At 44.5% G+C, this 18,316-nt stretch overlaps 1 protein-coding gene across 2 annotated transcripts in view; it reads left to right on the top strand.

Annotated features, from left to right (window-relative positions):
- EXD3 (exonuclease 3'-5' domain containing 3) overlaps positions 1–18,316 on the top strand; it is a 411,655-nt gene that overhangs the window by 113,909 nt on the left and 279,430 nt on the right. For both annotated transcript variants that reach the window (XR_004540939.1, XM_033961769.1), the window contains exon 6: positions 8,933–9,097. Coding sequence is in view for 1 of the 2 variants with exons in the window: in XM_033961769.1 (XP_033817660.1) it covers positions 8,933–9,097 (165 nt within the window). In the remaining variant the exon portion in view is untranslated. The remainder of the gene's footprint in view (positions 1–8,932; positions 9,098–18,316) is intronic.

Below are 18,316 nucleotides of genomic sequence, written 5' to 3'. Positions count from 1 at the left end.
AGTTTGCCACAAGTTTGCCTTCAAAGCTACTCAAATTGCTTTCAAAATTCCCTCCCAGGATAACAGCAAACTTCTCCCCAAAATTATGTGCAGACCTGTTTCCTACTGGCTTGAGCTCACAAGAGAAAAAGCCAGAAAAGAACACCCCCCCAAAACACAATTTCTCTTCCAGGCACAACTAGTGCCCAACCCCCACACAAAGCCAAAAAAAAAAAAAACCAGTTAGGATTTTAAATGCCGGATACTTAACTCAGGTACCAAAGTTCAAACAGTTCAATCAGCAACTGTAAAGCACAAAATATTCCTCAAAAGAAAACACATTTGCAACCAAAAAAAGAAACAGTCATTTCAAAAAGATAATGTCCCAAACTCAGCAAGCTTCAAAAACAAAACTCACAGCTCTTGTATTCAGGAATGCCTGGTAGCCAAGCCTACGTCCATCAATTCTGGCTCCTGGAACAGCTCCTGTGGAATCAGTGTTTCCTGGAAGTCCATTTGCTCCTCTTGGTTGGTGCTGCAAATTCAATAGAGGAACCTGCCGCCTCTATTTCCGTGTGTCTGGCACATTACCTGGCTTAGGCTGGGAAGCTGCTCCTTGGTGAGAGGCTTGTTCTTCCTCCCTATCCTCTCTAACAGCCTAGTCCAGTGGTCGGCAAACTGAGGCTCGTGAGCTGCATGAAGCTCTTTAGACACTTGAGTGCGGCTTGCGGCTCAGCTAGTTAGAGCAGGGGTGCCTAACCTGCTTCCATTCCCCGTAAATAGGAGGCTGAAGTGCCAGGCCAACCAACTTTCGCCACCCGACGTCAATTCTGATGTCGGAGAGGAAGTTCTGGGCCAGCCAATCGCTGCCTGGCTGGCCTGGAACTTCTTCTCCGAAGTTAGAATTGACATTAGGAGGCGAAGGTTGTTCGGCCCGGCGCTTCAGCGTCCTCTTTACGGGGAAGGGAAGCAGGGAGAGCTCAGAACTCGTTAGCGGCCTGTTCCCCGATGACGGCAGTGGCAGCCTATTCCCCAGCGGCGGTGGTGGCCTGTTCCCCAATGGTGGTGGCTTGGGGGAGGGCAGGGAGAAAGAAAGAAAGAAAGGGGGGATAGGGAGACAGAAAGAAAGAATGGAGACGGGAGACAGACAGAAAGGGGGCATGGAGAGAGACAGAAAGAAGGGGCAGGGTGAAATAAAAAGTTGGGGGAGGGAATGAGGTCTGGAGGAGAGGAAGCATGCAAGAGGCTGAAAGAAGGGAAGAAATATTGGATGCACAGTTAGAAGAATAAAGTGCAACCAGAGAGTGATGAAATTACCAGACAACAAAGGTAGGAAAAATGATTTTATTTTCAATTTAGTGATCAAAATGTGTCCGTTTTGAGAATTTATATCTGCTGTCTATATTTTGCACTTTGGCCCCCTTTTACTAAACCGCAATAGCGTTTTTTAGCGCAGGGAGCCTATGAGCATAGACAGCAGCGCAGGGCATTCAGCGAAGCTCCCTGCGCTAAAAAATGTTATTGTGGTTTAGTAAAAAGGGAGGGGGTATATTTGTCTATTTTTGTATAGTTGTTCCTGAGGTGACATTGCATTAAGTTATCTGCCTTGACCTCTTTGAAAACCTGCGGAACATAAATGCTAATTAACATTTTCTCTGCGTACAGTGTGCTTTGTGTTCTTTAGAATTTTATTGTTGGTAGATCATTTTGACTTGGTCACGAAAGTAAGGGGGAGGGAGGGGAGCTGCTGAAAGACATCTAGTAATCCTTGCAGGCTTGACTGTTCAGGGAATTATTTTTGTAAAATCATATTTTGTTATGTGACTGGCATTATTTAGACTTTAATTTCTATGAATGAATAGAATGAAAATAATATAAAATTGCTTGCTTGTTTTTATGTGCGTGCACTGAAGGGAAGTGGAGAGAGAATGGGCTGAGGACGCTGAAGGGAAATGGGGAAGAGAGAGTGGGGAGAAGACGCTGATTTATAAATTGACAATTGTATATGCATGTGGGTATGGGGTGGGGGCGGAGACAAATTTTTTCCCCATGCCATTCTCTAAGCTCTGCCACAAATCGATTTCGACTATGTGCGTGCGAGCGGGGTGGCAGTCGGGTTGACGTAGCTGTCGTAGCGCAAGTGGGCACAGGGTATGGCTCTCAAAAAAAAAATCTTAAATCGTTGTACTGCTGATTTTGGCTCTTTTGACTAATGAGTTTGCCTACTACTGGCCTAGTCAAATCTACAGCCTTTTCAGGAGTAGAGCCCTGCCCTAACTGGGCTAAGCTTGCTCTAGCTTGTGGCTCTCTTGGGCTCCCCTGGTGAACCTTAGGGACACTGCATGGCTTCCTATACACAGGATTGGATTTACAACCTATGGGACTCATAATCGAAAGAGAAAAACGTCCAGAAACCGGCCTAAGTCAGCACTTGGACGAACATTGCTCAAAAACGTCCAAGCGCCGAAAATAAAAAAGGGTTTTGGACGTATTTCTAAATGACCTAGGCCTTCATAGTACCGCTCAACGTCCAAAGCTAAACTGGGCGTTTCAGGAGACGAGTCGAGAGTGGGAGTTGGGCGGGACGTGGGCCGGCTTAGACTTAGTCGTACAGCATGTATAACCGAAAGTTATACAGCCCAGGATCGACGGAACTTGGACGTTGTGACTTAGACCATGTAAAATATGGTCTAAGTCACAAAAACCCACCTAAACGCACCAGATTAGCACTGCAAACACATAACACAGACCCCCACACACTACCCCAGTGATCACCAACCCCCCCACCCCCATAAAAATTTTATTTACAACTTTAAATTTCAGCCTCCAGACCATCATCACCTGGCCACCTGGCATAGGAAAAGCCTAGTTGTCCAGCCCAGACGCAGCTTAAGCCGTCTTGGGGGGTGGGTTAGGAACCCATAGAGAGGAGGACACATGCCCATAAGCCCCTGTAATCACTGCATTGATACTTAAACATGTGTACTGCTCTATACCCTTTTTGACTAGCATATAAGTGGCTCCTGCAGCCATAAGGGCTATTGGGGTAGTAGATAAGTGGGTCTAGGGGATTCTGTAGGTGGTTTGGGGGCTCACCGTCACCTATAAGGGAGCTGTAGTGAGGAGAAGCCATGGCATCCTTTTTGTGAAGTTCACAGCAGTGCCCTGTAAGGTACCCCACTATTTAGGTGGCATGTCTGGGTGTGCAGTCCATCACTTTGCAGACCCTTCCCACATCCAACAGGGCTTGTTCTAGGCATTTTGGACTTGGACGAAAATGTGGTATAAAGATGGATGATTTAGTGGCTTGGACGATCAGATCAGCAGGACGTATAATTAAACGATTTAAGAACATAAGAACATAAGCAATGCCTCTGCTGGGTCAGACCTGAGGTCCATCATGCCCAGCAGTCCGCTCACGCGGCGGCCCAACAGGTCCAGGACCTGTGCAGAAATCCTCTATTTATACCCCTCTATCCTCTTTTCCAGCAGGAAACCGTCCAATCCTTTCTTAAATCCCAGTACCGTACTCTGCCCTATTACATTCTCTGGAAGCGCATTCCAGGTGTCCACCACACGTTGGGTAAAGAAGAACTTCCTAGCATTTGTTTTGAATCTGTCCCCTTTCAACTTTTCCAGATGCCCTCTTGTTCTTTTATTTTTTGAAAGTGTGAAGAATCTGTCCCTCTCTACTCTCTCTATGCCCTTCATGATCTTATAAGTCTCTATCATATCCCCTCTAAGTCTCCTCTTCTCCAGGGAAAAGAGACCCAGTTTCTCCAATCTCTCAGCATATGGAAGGTTTTCCATCCCTTTTATCAGACGTGTCGCTCTCCTCTGAACCCTCTCGAGTATCGCCATATCCTTCTTAAGGTACGGCGACCAATATTGGACGCAGTATTCCAGATGCGGGCGCACCATCGCCCGATACAACGGCAGGATAACTTCTCTCGTCCTGGTTGTAATACCCTTCTTGATTATACCCAGCATTCTATTCGCTCTCTTAGCGGCCGCTGCGCACTGTGCCGTCGGCTTCATTGTCATGTCCACCATTACCCCTAAGTCCCTTTCCTGGGTACTCTCATTCAATAACATCCCTCCCATCGTATAGTTGTACCTCAGGTTTCTGCTTCGAAAATGTGTCTTGGACAGATGTGACCCCATAGACATAGTGTACCTGGACTTCCAGAAAGCCTTCGACAAGGTACCTTACGAGCGCCTACTAAGGAAACTGTGGAACCACGGGGTGGAAGGGGACATACACAGATGGATCAGAAACTGGCTGGCGGACAGCTGGGACCACTGCTGTTCAATATATTTATTAATAATCTGGAAACAGGGACGAAGTGCGAAGTTATAAAATTTGCGAATGACACAAAACTCTCCAGTACGGTTAGATCTGTTGAGGAATGTAAAGAACTTCAAAGGGACCTGAACAAACTGAGTGAGTGGGCAAATAAATGGCAGATGAGCTTCAATGTAGAAAAATGTAAAGTCATGCACATAGGGAAAGGAAACCCGATGTACAACACAATGGGGGGGATGATATTGGGGGAAGGCAAACCTAGAAAAGGACTTGGGGGTTTTGGTGGATAAAACAATGAAACTAGTGGCACAATGCATAGCGGCCTCAAAAAAGGCGAACAGAATGTTGGGCATTATCAAAAAAGGTATCACTACCAGAACCAAGAAAGTTATCCTCCTGCTGTATAGGGCAATGGTGTGATCGCATCTGGAGTACTGTGTTCAATACTGGTCACCGTACCTTAAAAAGGATATGGCGAGAGGGTCCAGAGAAGAGCAACAAAAATGATAAAGGGCATGGAGAACCTTCCTTATGCTGAGAGGCTGGAGAAGCTGGGGCTCTTTTCCCTGGAAAAGCGGAAACTTAGAGGGGATATGATAGAAACTTACAAGATTATGATGGGTATAGAGAAGGTAGAGAGAGACAGATTCTTCAGACTGGTGGGAGCAACAAAAACTAGAGGGTACTCAAAAAAATTGAAGGGAGACAGATTCAGAACAAATGCTAGGAAGTTCTTCACTCAGAGGATGGTGGACACCTGGAATTCGCTTCCAGAAGAGGTGGTAGAGCAGAGTAAGATTTTGGGTTTCAAAATGGGATTGGACGAGTTCCTGAAGGAAAAGGGGATTGAAGGGTACAATTAGAGGGTTACTATACAGTACAAAATGCTTTGGAGCATTAGATCACTTACAGGTCATTGACCTGGGGGGCTGCCGTGGGAGCGGACTGCTGGGCAAGATGGACCTGTGGTCTGTCTCGGCAGAGGCGATGCTTATGTTCTTATGTTTTAACTTTGGACGACTTGCGAGATGGACGTAAACGGACTTAGACGTCCCTTTCGATTATGCCCCTCCACCTTTTTAGGTGGGATTAAAGGAGTGCAGTGACAGGGAGGGTTTCCATATTCTCTCATTCTAGGTCTGACCAGTCATCAGTCTGCTTTATCTGGCTCCGTGGTTTAGCCTGTGGAGACTGGAGACCACTTTCTGAGCCTGCCTCCCCCTTTCTTATACAGTTTCCTTGGGACCATAGCAAGCTTTGCTGGACCTTTACTTAGGAAGCCTCATTGGTTACCCATAGAACAAAGGATATACAGTAGTTCAAAATTTGTACGCTTACTTACAAGGCACGTCATACTGGTATAACTGATTACCTTGCAAGACTAACTTCACTGCAACTTCTCTGTTCTGTTAATGATCACATCAGACAACAAAGTTTTTGTTTCTTCAACACTTTTAGATGTATCTTACAGATTCTTGGATGCTGATCATGAAAATCACATTTAAAATTATGTATCACATATCGTTTTAACAGAAAAGTGCATTTTTACAATTTCTTACTATACTTTAAGGCCAAGATTAAGGAAGGCATTTTTGTCAGTCCACATATCAGACATGTCATCAATGACAAGAGATTTGGAGATCTGTTAGTTGGGCCAGACAAAATAACCTGGAAAGTATTCAAAAATGATGTTGAGAATTTTCTTGGTAGTTACAGAGCATCAAACTATATTCAACTAGTTGACAAACTTCTTAGAGCATACAAAACCATGAAGGGCAACGTCATTGAAGATGCACTTAGAAAAGAGACAGTTGAAGGGAGATATGATCGCAATCTACAAAATCCTGAGTAATGTAGAATGGGTACAAGTGGATCAGTTTTTTACTTTACTTTTTATCAAAATTTAAAATGACTAGGGGACACTTTTAAAACCAATAGGAGTAAATATTTTTTCACTCGGAGAATAGTTAAGCTCTGGAATGTGTTGCCAGAGGACGTGGTAAGAGCAGTTAATATAGCTGGTTTTAAAAAAGGTTTGGACTAATTCCAGGAGGAAAAGTCCATGAACTACTGTTGAGACAAACCTGGGTCTGATCCATTGGTCTGATCCAGTAATGGTATTCTTATGTTCCCCGCAAACCTTGGTGCAGTCAGCAATAAAGAATGACACGGGGGAAAAAATTTGTCACCGCCCCGTCTCCACAACCACTGTCCCCGCCTTGTTCCCGTGACCACTGTCCCCGCAGCATCCATACAAGCCTCAGTACTGCAATATTTAGCTTATTCCTTCCTTATAAATCAAAGTTCTGGCTGCTGAACTAGAGAAAGAGATGTTCAGCTGGCAGGGCTTTGTTTATAAATTTTTAACAACACAGCTAATATACTACTTTATCCTAAAGCATAAAAAAAAGGAAATAAATAGAAATATTTTTTTCTACCTTTGTTGTCTAGTTTCTGCTTTCCTCATCCACTGTCTGTCTTCTCTCTGCGTCTTCCATTTGCTCTGTTACTGTGCCCCTCCATTCACCCCCCTCCAATTGGTCTGGCACCCATTTTCTTCCCTCCACTCCCCCTATAGTCTGGCATCTCTATCTTCTTCCTTTCCAGTGTCTTCTCCCACTCTCTCTTCCCCATTTCCCTTCGGCTTCTTTTCCCCACTCTCTCTTCCCCATTTCCCTTCAGCGTCTTCTCCCCACTCTCTCTTCCCCATTTCCCTTCAGCGTCTTCTCCCCACTCTCTCTTCCCCATTTCCCTTCAGCGTCTTCTCCCCACTCTCTCTTCAGTGTCTGTTCCTCCCTACCCCCCTTCAGCGTCTGTTCCATTCCTTTCCACCACCACCCTTCCCTCTCGCCACTCCCCTTCAGCACCCCTTGCGGGTCCGAGCACTTCCCTCCCTCCCCCTTACCTTCCTGGCATGTTAGTATAATTTGTGCAGGCCGCTGGAGCCTGCCTGAAGTTGCGTGCATCTGCGGGCGGAAGCTTCTCCTCCGACGCAACTTCCGGTTGTGTCAGAGGAGAAGCTTTCGCCCGCAGACGCAACAAACATGGTGAAAGGTTTCATCAGGAAATTGCCACTATGGAAAAAAGATATCAGGGTAACTGGAATCCATCAATGGTGGCTGACTATTTTTGGACACTGCAATGAGATGCACCAGACACTGAATTCAAATGAAAATCAGCAGGAAAACATTTATAGCTACAGCGGACTATCATAGCATATCAGAAACTTTGTGTATTAAAACATATTATAGTCAATTAAAAATACCATTGTGTTTCTCAAAATTCCTACATGTCAGTGGGAAATTATATTAGTGTTTATTTTGAAGAGGCCTATCATAATCGCCAATTTATTGTAAGGAAGCAAAACCTTTGGAAAACTTTTTTGTCCATTTCTTCGATCTGAACTGTCCTTTACACAGTTAAAAGTTAAAGACCAACATTTTGCTTCTGCATCTGAAACCTAAGATAAAACATTGCTGGATCAGGTTGTCAACTCTGTCACTGGATGGCATGAAGACTACAGCTATATTATGTTATGACATTGTCTTATTTATGTGTTGATGTATCTGTCCTGTATTTTAATTGTGTTCTTTTCTGCTTTGTTGTCTTTGTTTTGTAAATTATTTCAATTTACCTCACAAAGTAGATGATTTTATCAAATACAGGTCTCCCTCCATATTCACAGGGTTTAGGGGCACAGCTCCCTCGCGAATACCATAATTTGTGACTAACTTTAACTCTTCTCCAGAAGTTCTTGTCTCCTGTGGCAGCTCCCCAGATCAGTGTTCATCCTTGTAGGGCAGCATGGGACTTTTCTGGCTGCATGTGTACTGATAAAAATGCAATGGCCCACCGCTTAGGACACAAAACTTCCTTTTCCCTGAGGCCAAGGTGCTGTGGATTCATCAGCATGCATGCGGCTGGGGAGATCCTGCGCTGCCTGCTGGGTTTGGATGTTGGAGGAGGGAGTGGTGCTGGCAGTCTGCCAGTTGTCCCCTGTGGGGGCTAGTAGGGCCGGTTGCTGGTCTTGGGGAGCAGATGTAGGGGACAGGATGCCTTCTAAGGATGCTTGGCTAATGCCTCCATGTCTTCAGTTCATTTGTTACAAACAGCACTCGTGAGTAACTGAAGTCATAAGTGCCAAACCCGCGGATATGGAGGGAAACCTGCATAAATAAACCATAACGTGGCAAAATACCTTCTGTCTCTCTAAATTGCAGAGAATATTTACTCTGGAATGCATTGCCAGAGGTTGTGGTAAGAGCGGATAGCATAGCTGGTTTTAAGAAAGGTTTGGACAAGTTCCTGGAAGAAAAGTCCATAGTCTGTTATTAAGAAATGGGGGAAGCCACTGCGTGCCCTGGATTGGTAGCATGGAATATTGGTACTCCTTGGGTTTTGGCCAGGTACTAGTGACCTGGATTGGCCACCGTAAGAATGGGCTACTGGGCTTGATGGACCATTGATCTGACTCAGTTAGGCTATTCTTATGTTATCCTACCCTGTTATTTCTTTAAAATTCTTGCTTAGATTGGAGTAAAATTGTCATTTTCTTTTTTTTTGATGACTATAAATTTCATTATAAAAATGAAATATTTCCCTTTTATTCCTTTGATCTAATTTTATGTTTTTGATTGTCTGTTCTAGTCTGGCCTGAGGCTCAAGAAGTTGCAAGCTCGTGTCTTCGGAATTCTGGCAGGAAACATTCATTTTCTTGATTCACTGATCAGCATTTATCAGTTCCATAGTGCTGACCGGAACTATTTACTTGGACATGTGAGTCACCTTTATCACATGGGCTTATACAAAGAGGTAAGAATTTTTTTTTTTTCATTCCTGTGTTTTGCTCAAATTTCAAGGTTTAGCAGTCTTTGCATTCTATTTTAGCATTTGAGTTAAATACAGTACAGTAAAACCTTAGATTGTAAGTAACTTGGTTTGCAAGTGTTTTGCAAGACAAGCAAAACATTTTATTAAATTTTAACTTGATATACAAGCAATGTCTTGCAATACAAGCACATACAGTGTACACACATCACAACTGAGCCGATGTTTCTTCTCTCTCTCTCTGACACTGTAAGAGCGTAGTGACTGTTCTAAACGAGCAAAGTCTTGCAATACGAGTACATATAGTATTTTGTATTAAAGTTTTTGGGTTGTGGAACAAATCATCATTATTTCCTATGGGGAAATTTGCTGTGATATACGAGTGCTTTGGATTACAAGCATGCTTCTGGAACAAATTATGCTCGTAAACCAAGGCTTTACTGTATATGATGGTAGAAAAAGACCCTCATGGTCCATCCAGTCTGTCCTGCAAGGTGGCCAGAGCCTCACCCACCACTTCATGTTGGCCCAGGTCATCCACATCTAAATGCTGGTTGTGAAGTCACCACCATGCCCAACCATTTACAGTGTTCTCCCTAGTGCATTTTAGCCGGGCACTCTGCCCGGCTAATTTAGGTGAGCGCCCGGCTGTCATCTCTGAAGGTCGTGAATCCTGCAGCCGCTGCTCACCAGTCCGCTCCGGAATCAGGCAAGAGAGAAAAATCTCCCTACTACATATACAGGAGAAAAGATCTCTTGTAAAAAAAATCAGGCTATATATTATAATATGTGAAAAAACACATAGTGAACAAAAAATTCCAAGTGAGGTTATAAATATCAGTGTTCTCCCTAACGCGTTTTAGCCGGGCGAAGTGCCCGGCTGTCATCTCGATAAGTCGCAAATCCTGCTGCTGCTGCTCACTGGCTTAGGGATTCCCCGGGCTGACTCGGCACAGCCTGAAGAGCTGCTGGAAGCTCAGTATTCAACTCCCGTCTCAGCCTGACTTTTTTTTTTTTTTTTTTAAAGCACCAGCAAGTGAATTGAACCCATGCTCCAGGACTCTTAACGGCAACACTGTGCGTGCCAGCTTTCCTTATTCTCCTCCAAAACTGGAAGTTACGTCCTGAGGGGAGGAAGGAAGAGAAGGGAAGCCGACATGCACAGTGTTTACATTAGAGCCCTGGAGCATGGGTTCAATTTGCTACAGGCTAAGGCGGGAGATAGGGCAGCGAGTTGGAGGCAGGGAGGGAAGCAAGCTTACAACTTGCTGCTTTTGCTTGCTTCAGGCCTTCCGCGCTGCCAGGTCCTGCCTACTTTCTGTTTCTACAAAGGCAGGACCCGGCAGCGAGGAAGGCCCGAAGCAAGCAAGAGCAGCAAGTTGTAAGCTTCTCTCCCTCCCTGCCCTATCTACTGCTTTATCCTGTAGCGATTTGTGAATGCTGCACTGTGGACAGGTGTGTGAGACAGAGAAGAGGGGAGGGGAAGAAGAATGCTGCTGTACCCAATTGGGGGGAGAGAGGGAAGGAGGGAGAAGGGAGAGGAAAGAGATGCCAAGACCAGGACAAGCAGGCAGCATATTCTCCCTAATGGGTGATGTCTGTGAGCCCCGGTACAGACCAAAAAATGCATCACCACTTTAAGTGTTTAAAAAGTTTGCGATAGCCTGCACCGTGCATGCGCTAGTGCCTTCCCACCCTTCAGTTTCTTAGTTTCTGTGGCGATAAGAAGTCGTGTTTCAATGGCCATTGAAATTTTTTTTTTTTTTTTTGCTGCCTTCCCGCTCTTGCGGTTTGTGACTTTTCAGTCATTTTTTTCTTTGTTTAAAAAAAAAAAAAAAGGATTTAACAATTTTTGTTTTTTTTCTTTTGCGGGTTCAACCCGGTGGGGCCTGTTCTACCACCTTGGCCTCTGATTTTGATCTTGCCAGGGAGGTCTTCCTGTCGATGTCCTGCCTGCAGAAGAGTTTTAAGAAGTGTGGTCGCTGTGCTCGGCCCATAACTGACTCACACCGCTGGTACCTCCAGTGTTTGGGGCCTGAGCATCGCCCGAAGACTTGTACCCGGTGTTCTTCTCTTCAGAAGAAGACTCTGAAAAACCGCCTTCTTCAGCAAAAACTTCTTTTTGGTGCCGCTATGGAAGAGGAGCCAACTGTACTACCGACTTTGACGGCACTGACCAAAGCGACACCGCATCCTTCAACAGCAGCAGAAACATCTCCGGTGTCGCAACCTTCTGTGGGTAAGCTGGCTAAGAAGCCTTCCCCTACCCCATCTGGGACTCAGGTCAAAAAGGCATTGAGCCAAATCATACCGATCTCGAAAAAGTCCCATAAGCGCCCGGTCCCGATCTCAGTGAGTGCCTTGACATCGGCCTTCTCATCATTGGGCCGGAGTGCGGCACCAGTGGTACCGGCTAAAAAGCAAATGGTACCGGTGTTTTCACTAAAGAAAAAAATTGACATTTGCTTAAGGAGGAATTGGGTGGGCATTTTCAAAAGCTGTTACCGACCCAACTCATGCCCATGTCGAGACCGGTTGTCCAAGCTGTGTCGACACCTGCTCTCCAAATGACGGTTCAGTCTGAGTGCATGGGACCGTCCGCACCTCCCATTGATACTCCACCAGTGCGGAGACTATCCCATGGCACCAGTCGTCTTCTGCACAGACATCTGGAGAAGTGACTCCGGTGCAGTCTCGGAAGGCCTCTCATAAGATGAAACATCTTGAACCTTCAATACTGTGTCTTCGGCACCGGCCTCGCTCCATTCAAGATTCAGACTTGTTTGGAGACTCGGAGCAGGAACCACTCTCGTCTGATGATGAGGACTCGGTCAGTTCAACATTCTTCTCAACCTGCTGTTTTTTCTGAAAGATCCTCTTTTTCCAGATTTCTTAGGAAGATGTCTAAGGACCTGTCTATTCCACTGGAGGCGGACTCTAAATATAGTAAGCAGTTTTTGGAGGCTCTAGAGACTATGACCAGTCACCAAAGGAGCTGCTGAAGCTTCCCCTCTATGATATTCTGCGTGAAACTGTTTATAAAAATCTGGAGACTTCACTTTCCATTCCTAGAGCTCCTAGAAAGCTTGATTCATTGTATAGAGTGGTTCCTATACCTGGGTTTGATAAACCTCAGCTTCTTCATGAGTCTCTTGTTGTCGAATCTTGAAGAAGTCTTCAGGCGCTAGTGTCTGTGCTTCTATACCACCTAGCAGAGAAGGTAAAGTGATGGACAAATTTGGTAAACGCCTTTACCAAAATGCAATGCTGGCAAACTGAGCTGGAAACATAATTTCCACTTTTCATTTTACCTAAAACATCTGATTAAGCAGTTTTCATCAGGACTTTTGGGAAGTTGGTAGAGTGGAGAAGGAGAGAAAGGGAGAAGATGGATGGGAGAGATGAACTTGGTGGAGGGGGGAGATGGACTTGGGGGAGATCATGGACAGGGGAGATGGACTTGGGGGAGTTGGTGGACTGGAAAGGAAGAGATGGGGAGAAGATGGATGGGAGAGATGAACATGGTGGAGGGGGAAGATGGATGGTGGAGGGGGAGAGAGATGAACTTGGGGGAGATCATGGAGAGGGGAGATGAGCTTGGGAGAATTAGTGGACTGGAGAGGGGAGATGGACTTGGGGGAATTGGTGAACTGGAGAGGGAGAGATGGGGAGAAGATGGGAGACATGAACTTGGTGGAGGGGGAAGATGGATGGTGGAGGGGGGATATGGACTTGGAGGAGGGAGAGATGAACTTGGGGGAGATCATGGAGAGGGGAGATGGGCTTGGGGGGAGTTGGTGGACTGGAGAGGGAGAGATGGGGAGAAGATGGATGGAAGAGATGAACTTGGAGAGGGAAGATGGATGGTGGAGGGGGAAGATCATTGAGAGGGGAGATGTACTTGGGGGAGGGAGTGATGAACTTGGAGGAGATCATGGAGATGGGGGAGGGATAGAAGAAATAATGGATCTAAAAACAGGAGAGGGAGAGAGATGATGGACAATAAAATTTAGGGAGGGAAGGAACAGAAAGGGAGAGAAGTTGGACACAAGAGATGGTGTAAAGGGGGGTTATATATACTGTTAGGAGGGTAGTTAGAAAGAGAGAGCTGGTGGGGAAGGAGGGGGAGATTCTGGATGAAAGGGTAGTTAAGAAAAGGAGGGATGGTGGGGTCCATCGCTGCAGCTATGGGAATAGAGACAAAAAAAAGAAAGATGCCAGATTAAGGGAGGGAGGGAAGGGAAATAGAAGGGGAAGACAGAGATGGAAGACGGATGGTTAGCAAATGGGCAAGATACCCTGGCAAGCGAGTTATCAGAAGACGTTTGTCGCAGTGCCTGGGACTAACATGATTTGAATAATGACCAGACAACAAAAGGTAGAAAAAATTATTTTTATTTCTGTTTTGTGATTACAATGTGTATCCTGCCAGAGCTGGTATTAGACCGCGAACATGAGCTAGGATTTAACAGAGAGAGGAAAAGTATTTTTTGTTTGTTTATTTTGTTTACACCACAGCTTCAGTGTGGATAGGAGAGGGCAAAGGGGGTGAAGAGGCTATAAAATAAACCCACCAGGATATCTGAAAAATACCCAATTGGGCAGGAAAATTGAATCAAATCGAAAAATCAATTCAATAGGCTGAATCGAATTGAAATATTTTTTCCTGAATCGGGCAGCACTAATAGAGACAAATACTGTGTCTGAATTCAAGAAAACCTTGGACAGGCACTTGGTATCTCTTAGGAGAGGAGATAGTGGATGCTGCGAATTGGCAGACTGGATAGGCATGTGGCCTTTTATCATGTTTGTGTTTCTAAACCATGTTTGTCTTTGTGTGTGGTAATTTTATTCTTTATAGTAGTTTCTGTCATTCTGCCTGGCACTGCAATTTCTCAGATCACATCTGGAGTCCTTTTTAAAAATAGGAGTTGCATTAGCCACCCTCCAATTTTCTGGAACTATGGACGATTTTAATGACAGGTTACAGATTACTAATAGCATTAGACCCAAACACAGTGGGTATAAAAGACACACACCAGGTGAAAGAGGGACATTAAACCACTAGGTGGCTCTCTTATTGCACCTAAACTGACTTTTCACTGCTTCACTGTGTCTGTTAAAAAGAAGATACTTAAAGAAAAGAACACATCTCAGTGTGTCTGCTTTCAGCATAACACATTCCTATAGTTTATCGTTTGAGCAGCCTTTTTGAACAAGGCATTGCCTACTATATTGTGCCATTTTGGCTATTTTTAAACATGCAAAGGAGTCTTCCTGTAAGAACATCCCTGAAGTGGGATAAGATAGCTTTGAATGTATATATATATATATATATATATATATATATAAGGAAATCTGTATTCTTCCAAGAAAATGTGCTTGATAAATCTCCAATAAAAGTGTTTGTAAATTTAAGAAATATCTTATAATGGGGGTTATTTCCATAACCAAAATTTTTGATTCTATCACTTTCAAAGCTGAATATTCTTATTACAGACAATCTTGAAAATTTGACCCAGTATTGTAGTAATTATTTATTAAGATGTATTATTTGCCATTCTTCTGAGATCTACCCAAGAATATGTATTTTCAAACAAGTCAATTAATATCTCTAGTAATAATCTTTTATGGTGAGTTTAAGGAATCCTATAGGTCTTTATCTTTCCAAGTCATGTTTATTATAGCTTATTGGTGTCTCGTGAATGTTTTAATGTACAGTGCTGCGTACTTCTAGCAGCACTATAGAAATAGTAAGTAGTAGTAATAGTAGTAGAATTGGTCTGTATTGCACAACAGTGTATCTCTTTCTTGATTAGAAAAATTGGGACTGCCATATATTCTTCAGAAACTACTTGTAGTGTGTGAATGACTTTCAGAAAACAAGATGGCTGTTGGTTCTCCTCCTCCCCCCTCCCCTGCCTTGGTTTTTGACAATGGTGGAATTCAGCATATACCAGAGGCTAATATAGTGTTCTGCTATTCTCTAAAGAGACTCTGAATAGGCCGGGCTGTGCTGGAGAAGAATGAGGGGTAGGCAGAAGGCAAGCTAGTGTTTCATGGTCATCTTATGTTACACTTCAGCCTTTTGAAAAGAGTGTCTGGGCCTGGTTGAATGACACTCTCTCGCACTCCAAAGACAGGAATCCAAGGACAATGGGGCCTCTTGTCATTTGCAGGCTTCTTTTGCGAATAAAAGCCATTGTCACATGAACAGGAGGCCAGTCTGGCAGACTGTGCATGCTTCACTGCTCCATGATATCGCTCCTGTTTCTGCAGAAATCCTATTCACAGCCTTGTCAGCTTTGATTAGCAAGGTTCTCATGACTTAATGTGCTGCGATATTTCATGTCTCGGGGTGGTGGTTGTCTTTTTTTCTCTGCCTGTGCCGGGAAGACAGTGTGTGTGTATGTGTGTGGGGGGGGGGGGGGACACAATTTTTTTTATTGTCTACTCAGCTATTTTATTCACAATTATTTAAACAGTTTGTCAAGGTAGAAAAAAATAGTAGTGTCTGGGGAGGGGGGAAAGAGAGCACCAGAAGAAACAAGAATGACCTCCCAAATCTGGCTCTTCAGTTGACCTACTGGGAGAGAATCAGTGACAATGCAACCTCTGTTTGTCTAGGAATGAAGAGTACAGGGCTATGTGTTACTCAGCAGCCTTGTGGTAAATCCATAGAGGCAGTTAAAATCCAATGCAGCTGGATTCAAATAAAAAAAGTTAGTTTCTAAAAAGATTATTAAATTCTCTCTAACCTGGGTTAGAACAGAAGAGGGATATGAAGCATGAGGTGTCCTGTAGATTTGAAAACTGCTTGAGATGGAGCTTGACATACTGACTCAAGCAGTCTGTTCCGGGCAAATGGTACAGCAAGATAGAAGTCCTGTAGCTTGTTACAGTTCAGTTGAATACTTTATAACAGAAGATAATATTTTGGTTCAATTATGTTACTAATTAATTTAAATAGTAGTGTTGCTGAAGGATCCCCAAAAAATTCTGCTCTGGATTCCTTCTCTTTCTCTGACAGAAGTGGAATGGTTTTAGTCATTTTCCTGATAGAGTTCTCCGTAAGAGTATTTCTCTGATACAGCAAACAAAGGACTTCTCCTTTACTTAATTTTGTTTGTGTCTGGCTAGCAGTCAACACTTCAACTAGGGTGCTTTTTGACTACTGCACCTCAGTATCAAGAAACACTTAAGGAAAGCTTTTTCCCCTGATACACTTGCTGTTAACACTGGGACTGCCAACACCGATTCTGTTACATCCAGTCTGGACTCTGTACAGTAGGTATTCAATCTGTACCTGCGAACCGGGTCTTGCAGAAAACCACACATTGTTTTCTGCTCCTCCTACTTAGCAGAGGAATATAGAGCCCCTTACAGTTTTTTCTTTCTGTACGTGAGCCATTCAGAAGTGTTTATGATCTGTTCTGCTTATTTTATTCATGTTTTCGATGTAAGTTTGTTCTTTTCGGTGGCTTCAGCGCCTTGAGATCCCTTACTCAGGGGTTCTTGTACAATCCCACTTTATTCTGGGAACAGCTTGGAGCTGGGTGTTATGTACCTTGTCCAGCCAAGGTCTGTAGGAACTTCACTTGATAAAAGTTTCAGCTTCACCCCTTTCCCTCATCTGCTGGAGCATGCTCCCTGGACATCAGTTTTGTATTCCTACAAGCCAAGCTTTAGGAGCTCATCTCTTCTGCTTGTGTTTCATTTCTGAATTTTAGTATATTATTGTAATCTTTTTTCACGGGTTTACCTTTGTGCTGTGGAAATATCCTGTGGAAACATCCTTTCAACAGGAGATTGCAGATTTTGGAATAAAGTCTGCCTCTGGGAGTTACCTGCCATGGCAGTAAGCCCCTCGGACAGCCTGCATGTTAAATTGGGGCTCTGGGATCGGGAGTTAGCTCGCCACAGGTTCATCTGCTAGTGGGTGGAATGCAGGCTGCATGGTAAGGTCTGTAGGAACTTCACTTGATAAAAATTTTAGCTCCACCCCTTTCCCTCATCTGCTGGTGCATGCTCCCTGGATATCCGTTTTCTATTCCTACAAGCCAAGCTTTAGTAGCTCATCTCTTCTGCTCGTGTTTCATTTCTGAATTTTAGTGTATTATTGTAATCTTTTTTTGCAGGTTACCTTTGTGCTGTGGAAATACCCTGTGGGAGCATCCTTTCAGCAGGAGATCGCAGACTTTGGAATAAAATCTGCCTTTGGGGGAGTTACCTGCCACTGCAGTAAGTCCCTCGGACAGCCTGCATGTCAAACTGGGGCTCTGGGATAGGGAGCTAGCTTGCCCCAGGTTCATCCACTAGTGGGTGGAGTGCAGGCTGCATGGTTCCGTGGAGGTGTGCCCAGGATTGGGACCGGATTGTGTACCTTCCCTGAGTAATCCGGAAGTACTGGAAGTCACTAACCGAGGTGGCCGGGCAGGTGAGGCAGTCAGAAGACTTGAAATCCAGTTTTCCAGCTTCCTGATGCTTGAGATCTCCCTGCATGCTGTTTCAGCATTGCCTGCCATTTCTCCCTTACAGCACAGAACACAGCGAGTAGCTGCTTGCCTGTCTGGTTTAATGATTTGGGGGGGTCCTAAAAAAGAGTTTCTGGGCAGTTTCCCTGCATGCCCTACCTCCCCTCCCACACCTCTAAAATTGCTGTTTTCCAGGGATTCTTGTGTTTTCCTGGGCTACACTTCTCCCTCCGTATTTGCGGTTTCCGTATCTACGGTTTCGATTTGTGATTTTTCGGCTGCTGACTCCGCTCCTCAAAAAACATCATCACTAAAGTTTTTTACTTTTAATGTACAGTACCGATAAAGTTTATCACTTACCATTACTGTACTGTAACTCTGAAAATCGCTGCTTCCATGCTTTCTTCCACAAATTTGCTGCTTCCATGTTTCCCAATGTGCACTGAGGAAAATGCTGCTTCCCAGCATCACTAGAGAGAAAGGCTTCTTCCCAGCATGCATGAAATCACTGGGAAAACCAGCCCCAAAACCTCAAAACACAAATAAAATAAATAAAATAAAAGCAAAATGCTGTTCCGCGGCAAGAAGGCAAATCCCTAAGCAGCAGAGCTCCCTGGGAGCAAGTTTGCAGAGTTTTTGACCAAAGCCCGGGTGCAGACTGCTCTGTTCGTTGTGATGGAGAAAGGGGAAAGATAATTTTCTCAGGTGCTTCCTGGCCCACGAGGACACC

Source organism: Geotrypetes seraphini, chromosome 10 (assembly GCF_902459505.1).
Source record: "Geotrypetes seraphini chromosome 10, aGeoSer1.1, whole genome shotgun sequence".
Classification (NCBI taxonomy): domain Eukaryota; kingdom Metazoa; phylum Chordata; class Amphibia; order Gymnophiona; family Dermophiidae; genus Geotrypetes; species Geotrypetes seraphini.
Note: the sequence above shows the minus strand (reverse complement) of the source record. Positions and strands in the feature narration are given on the sequence as shown.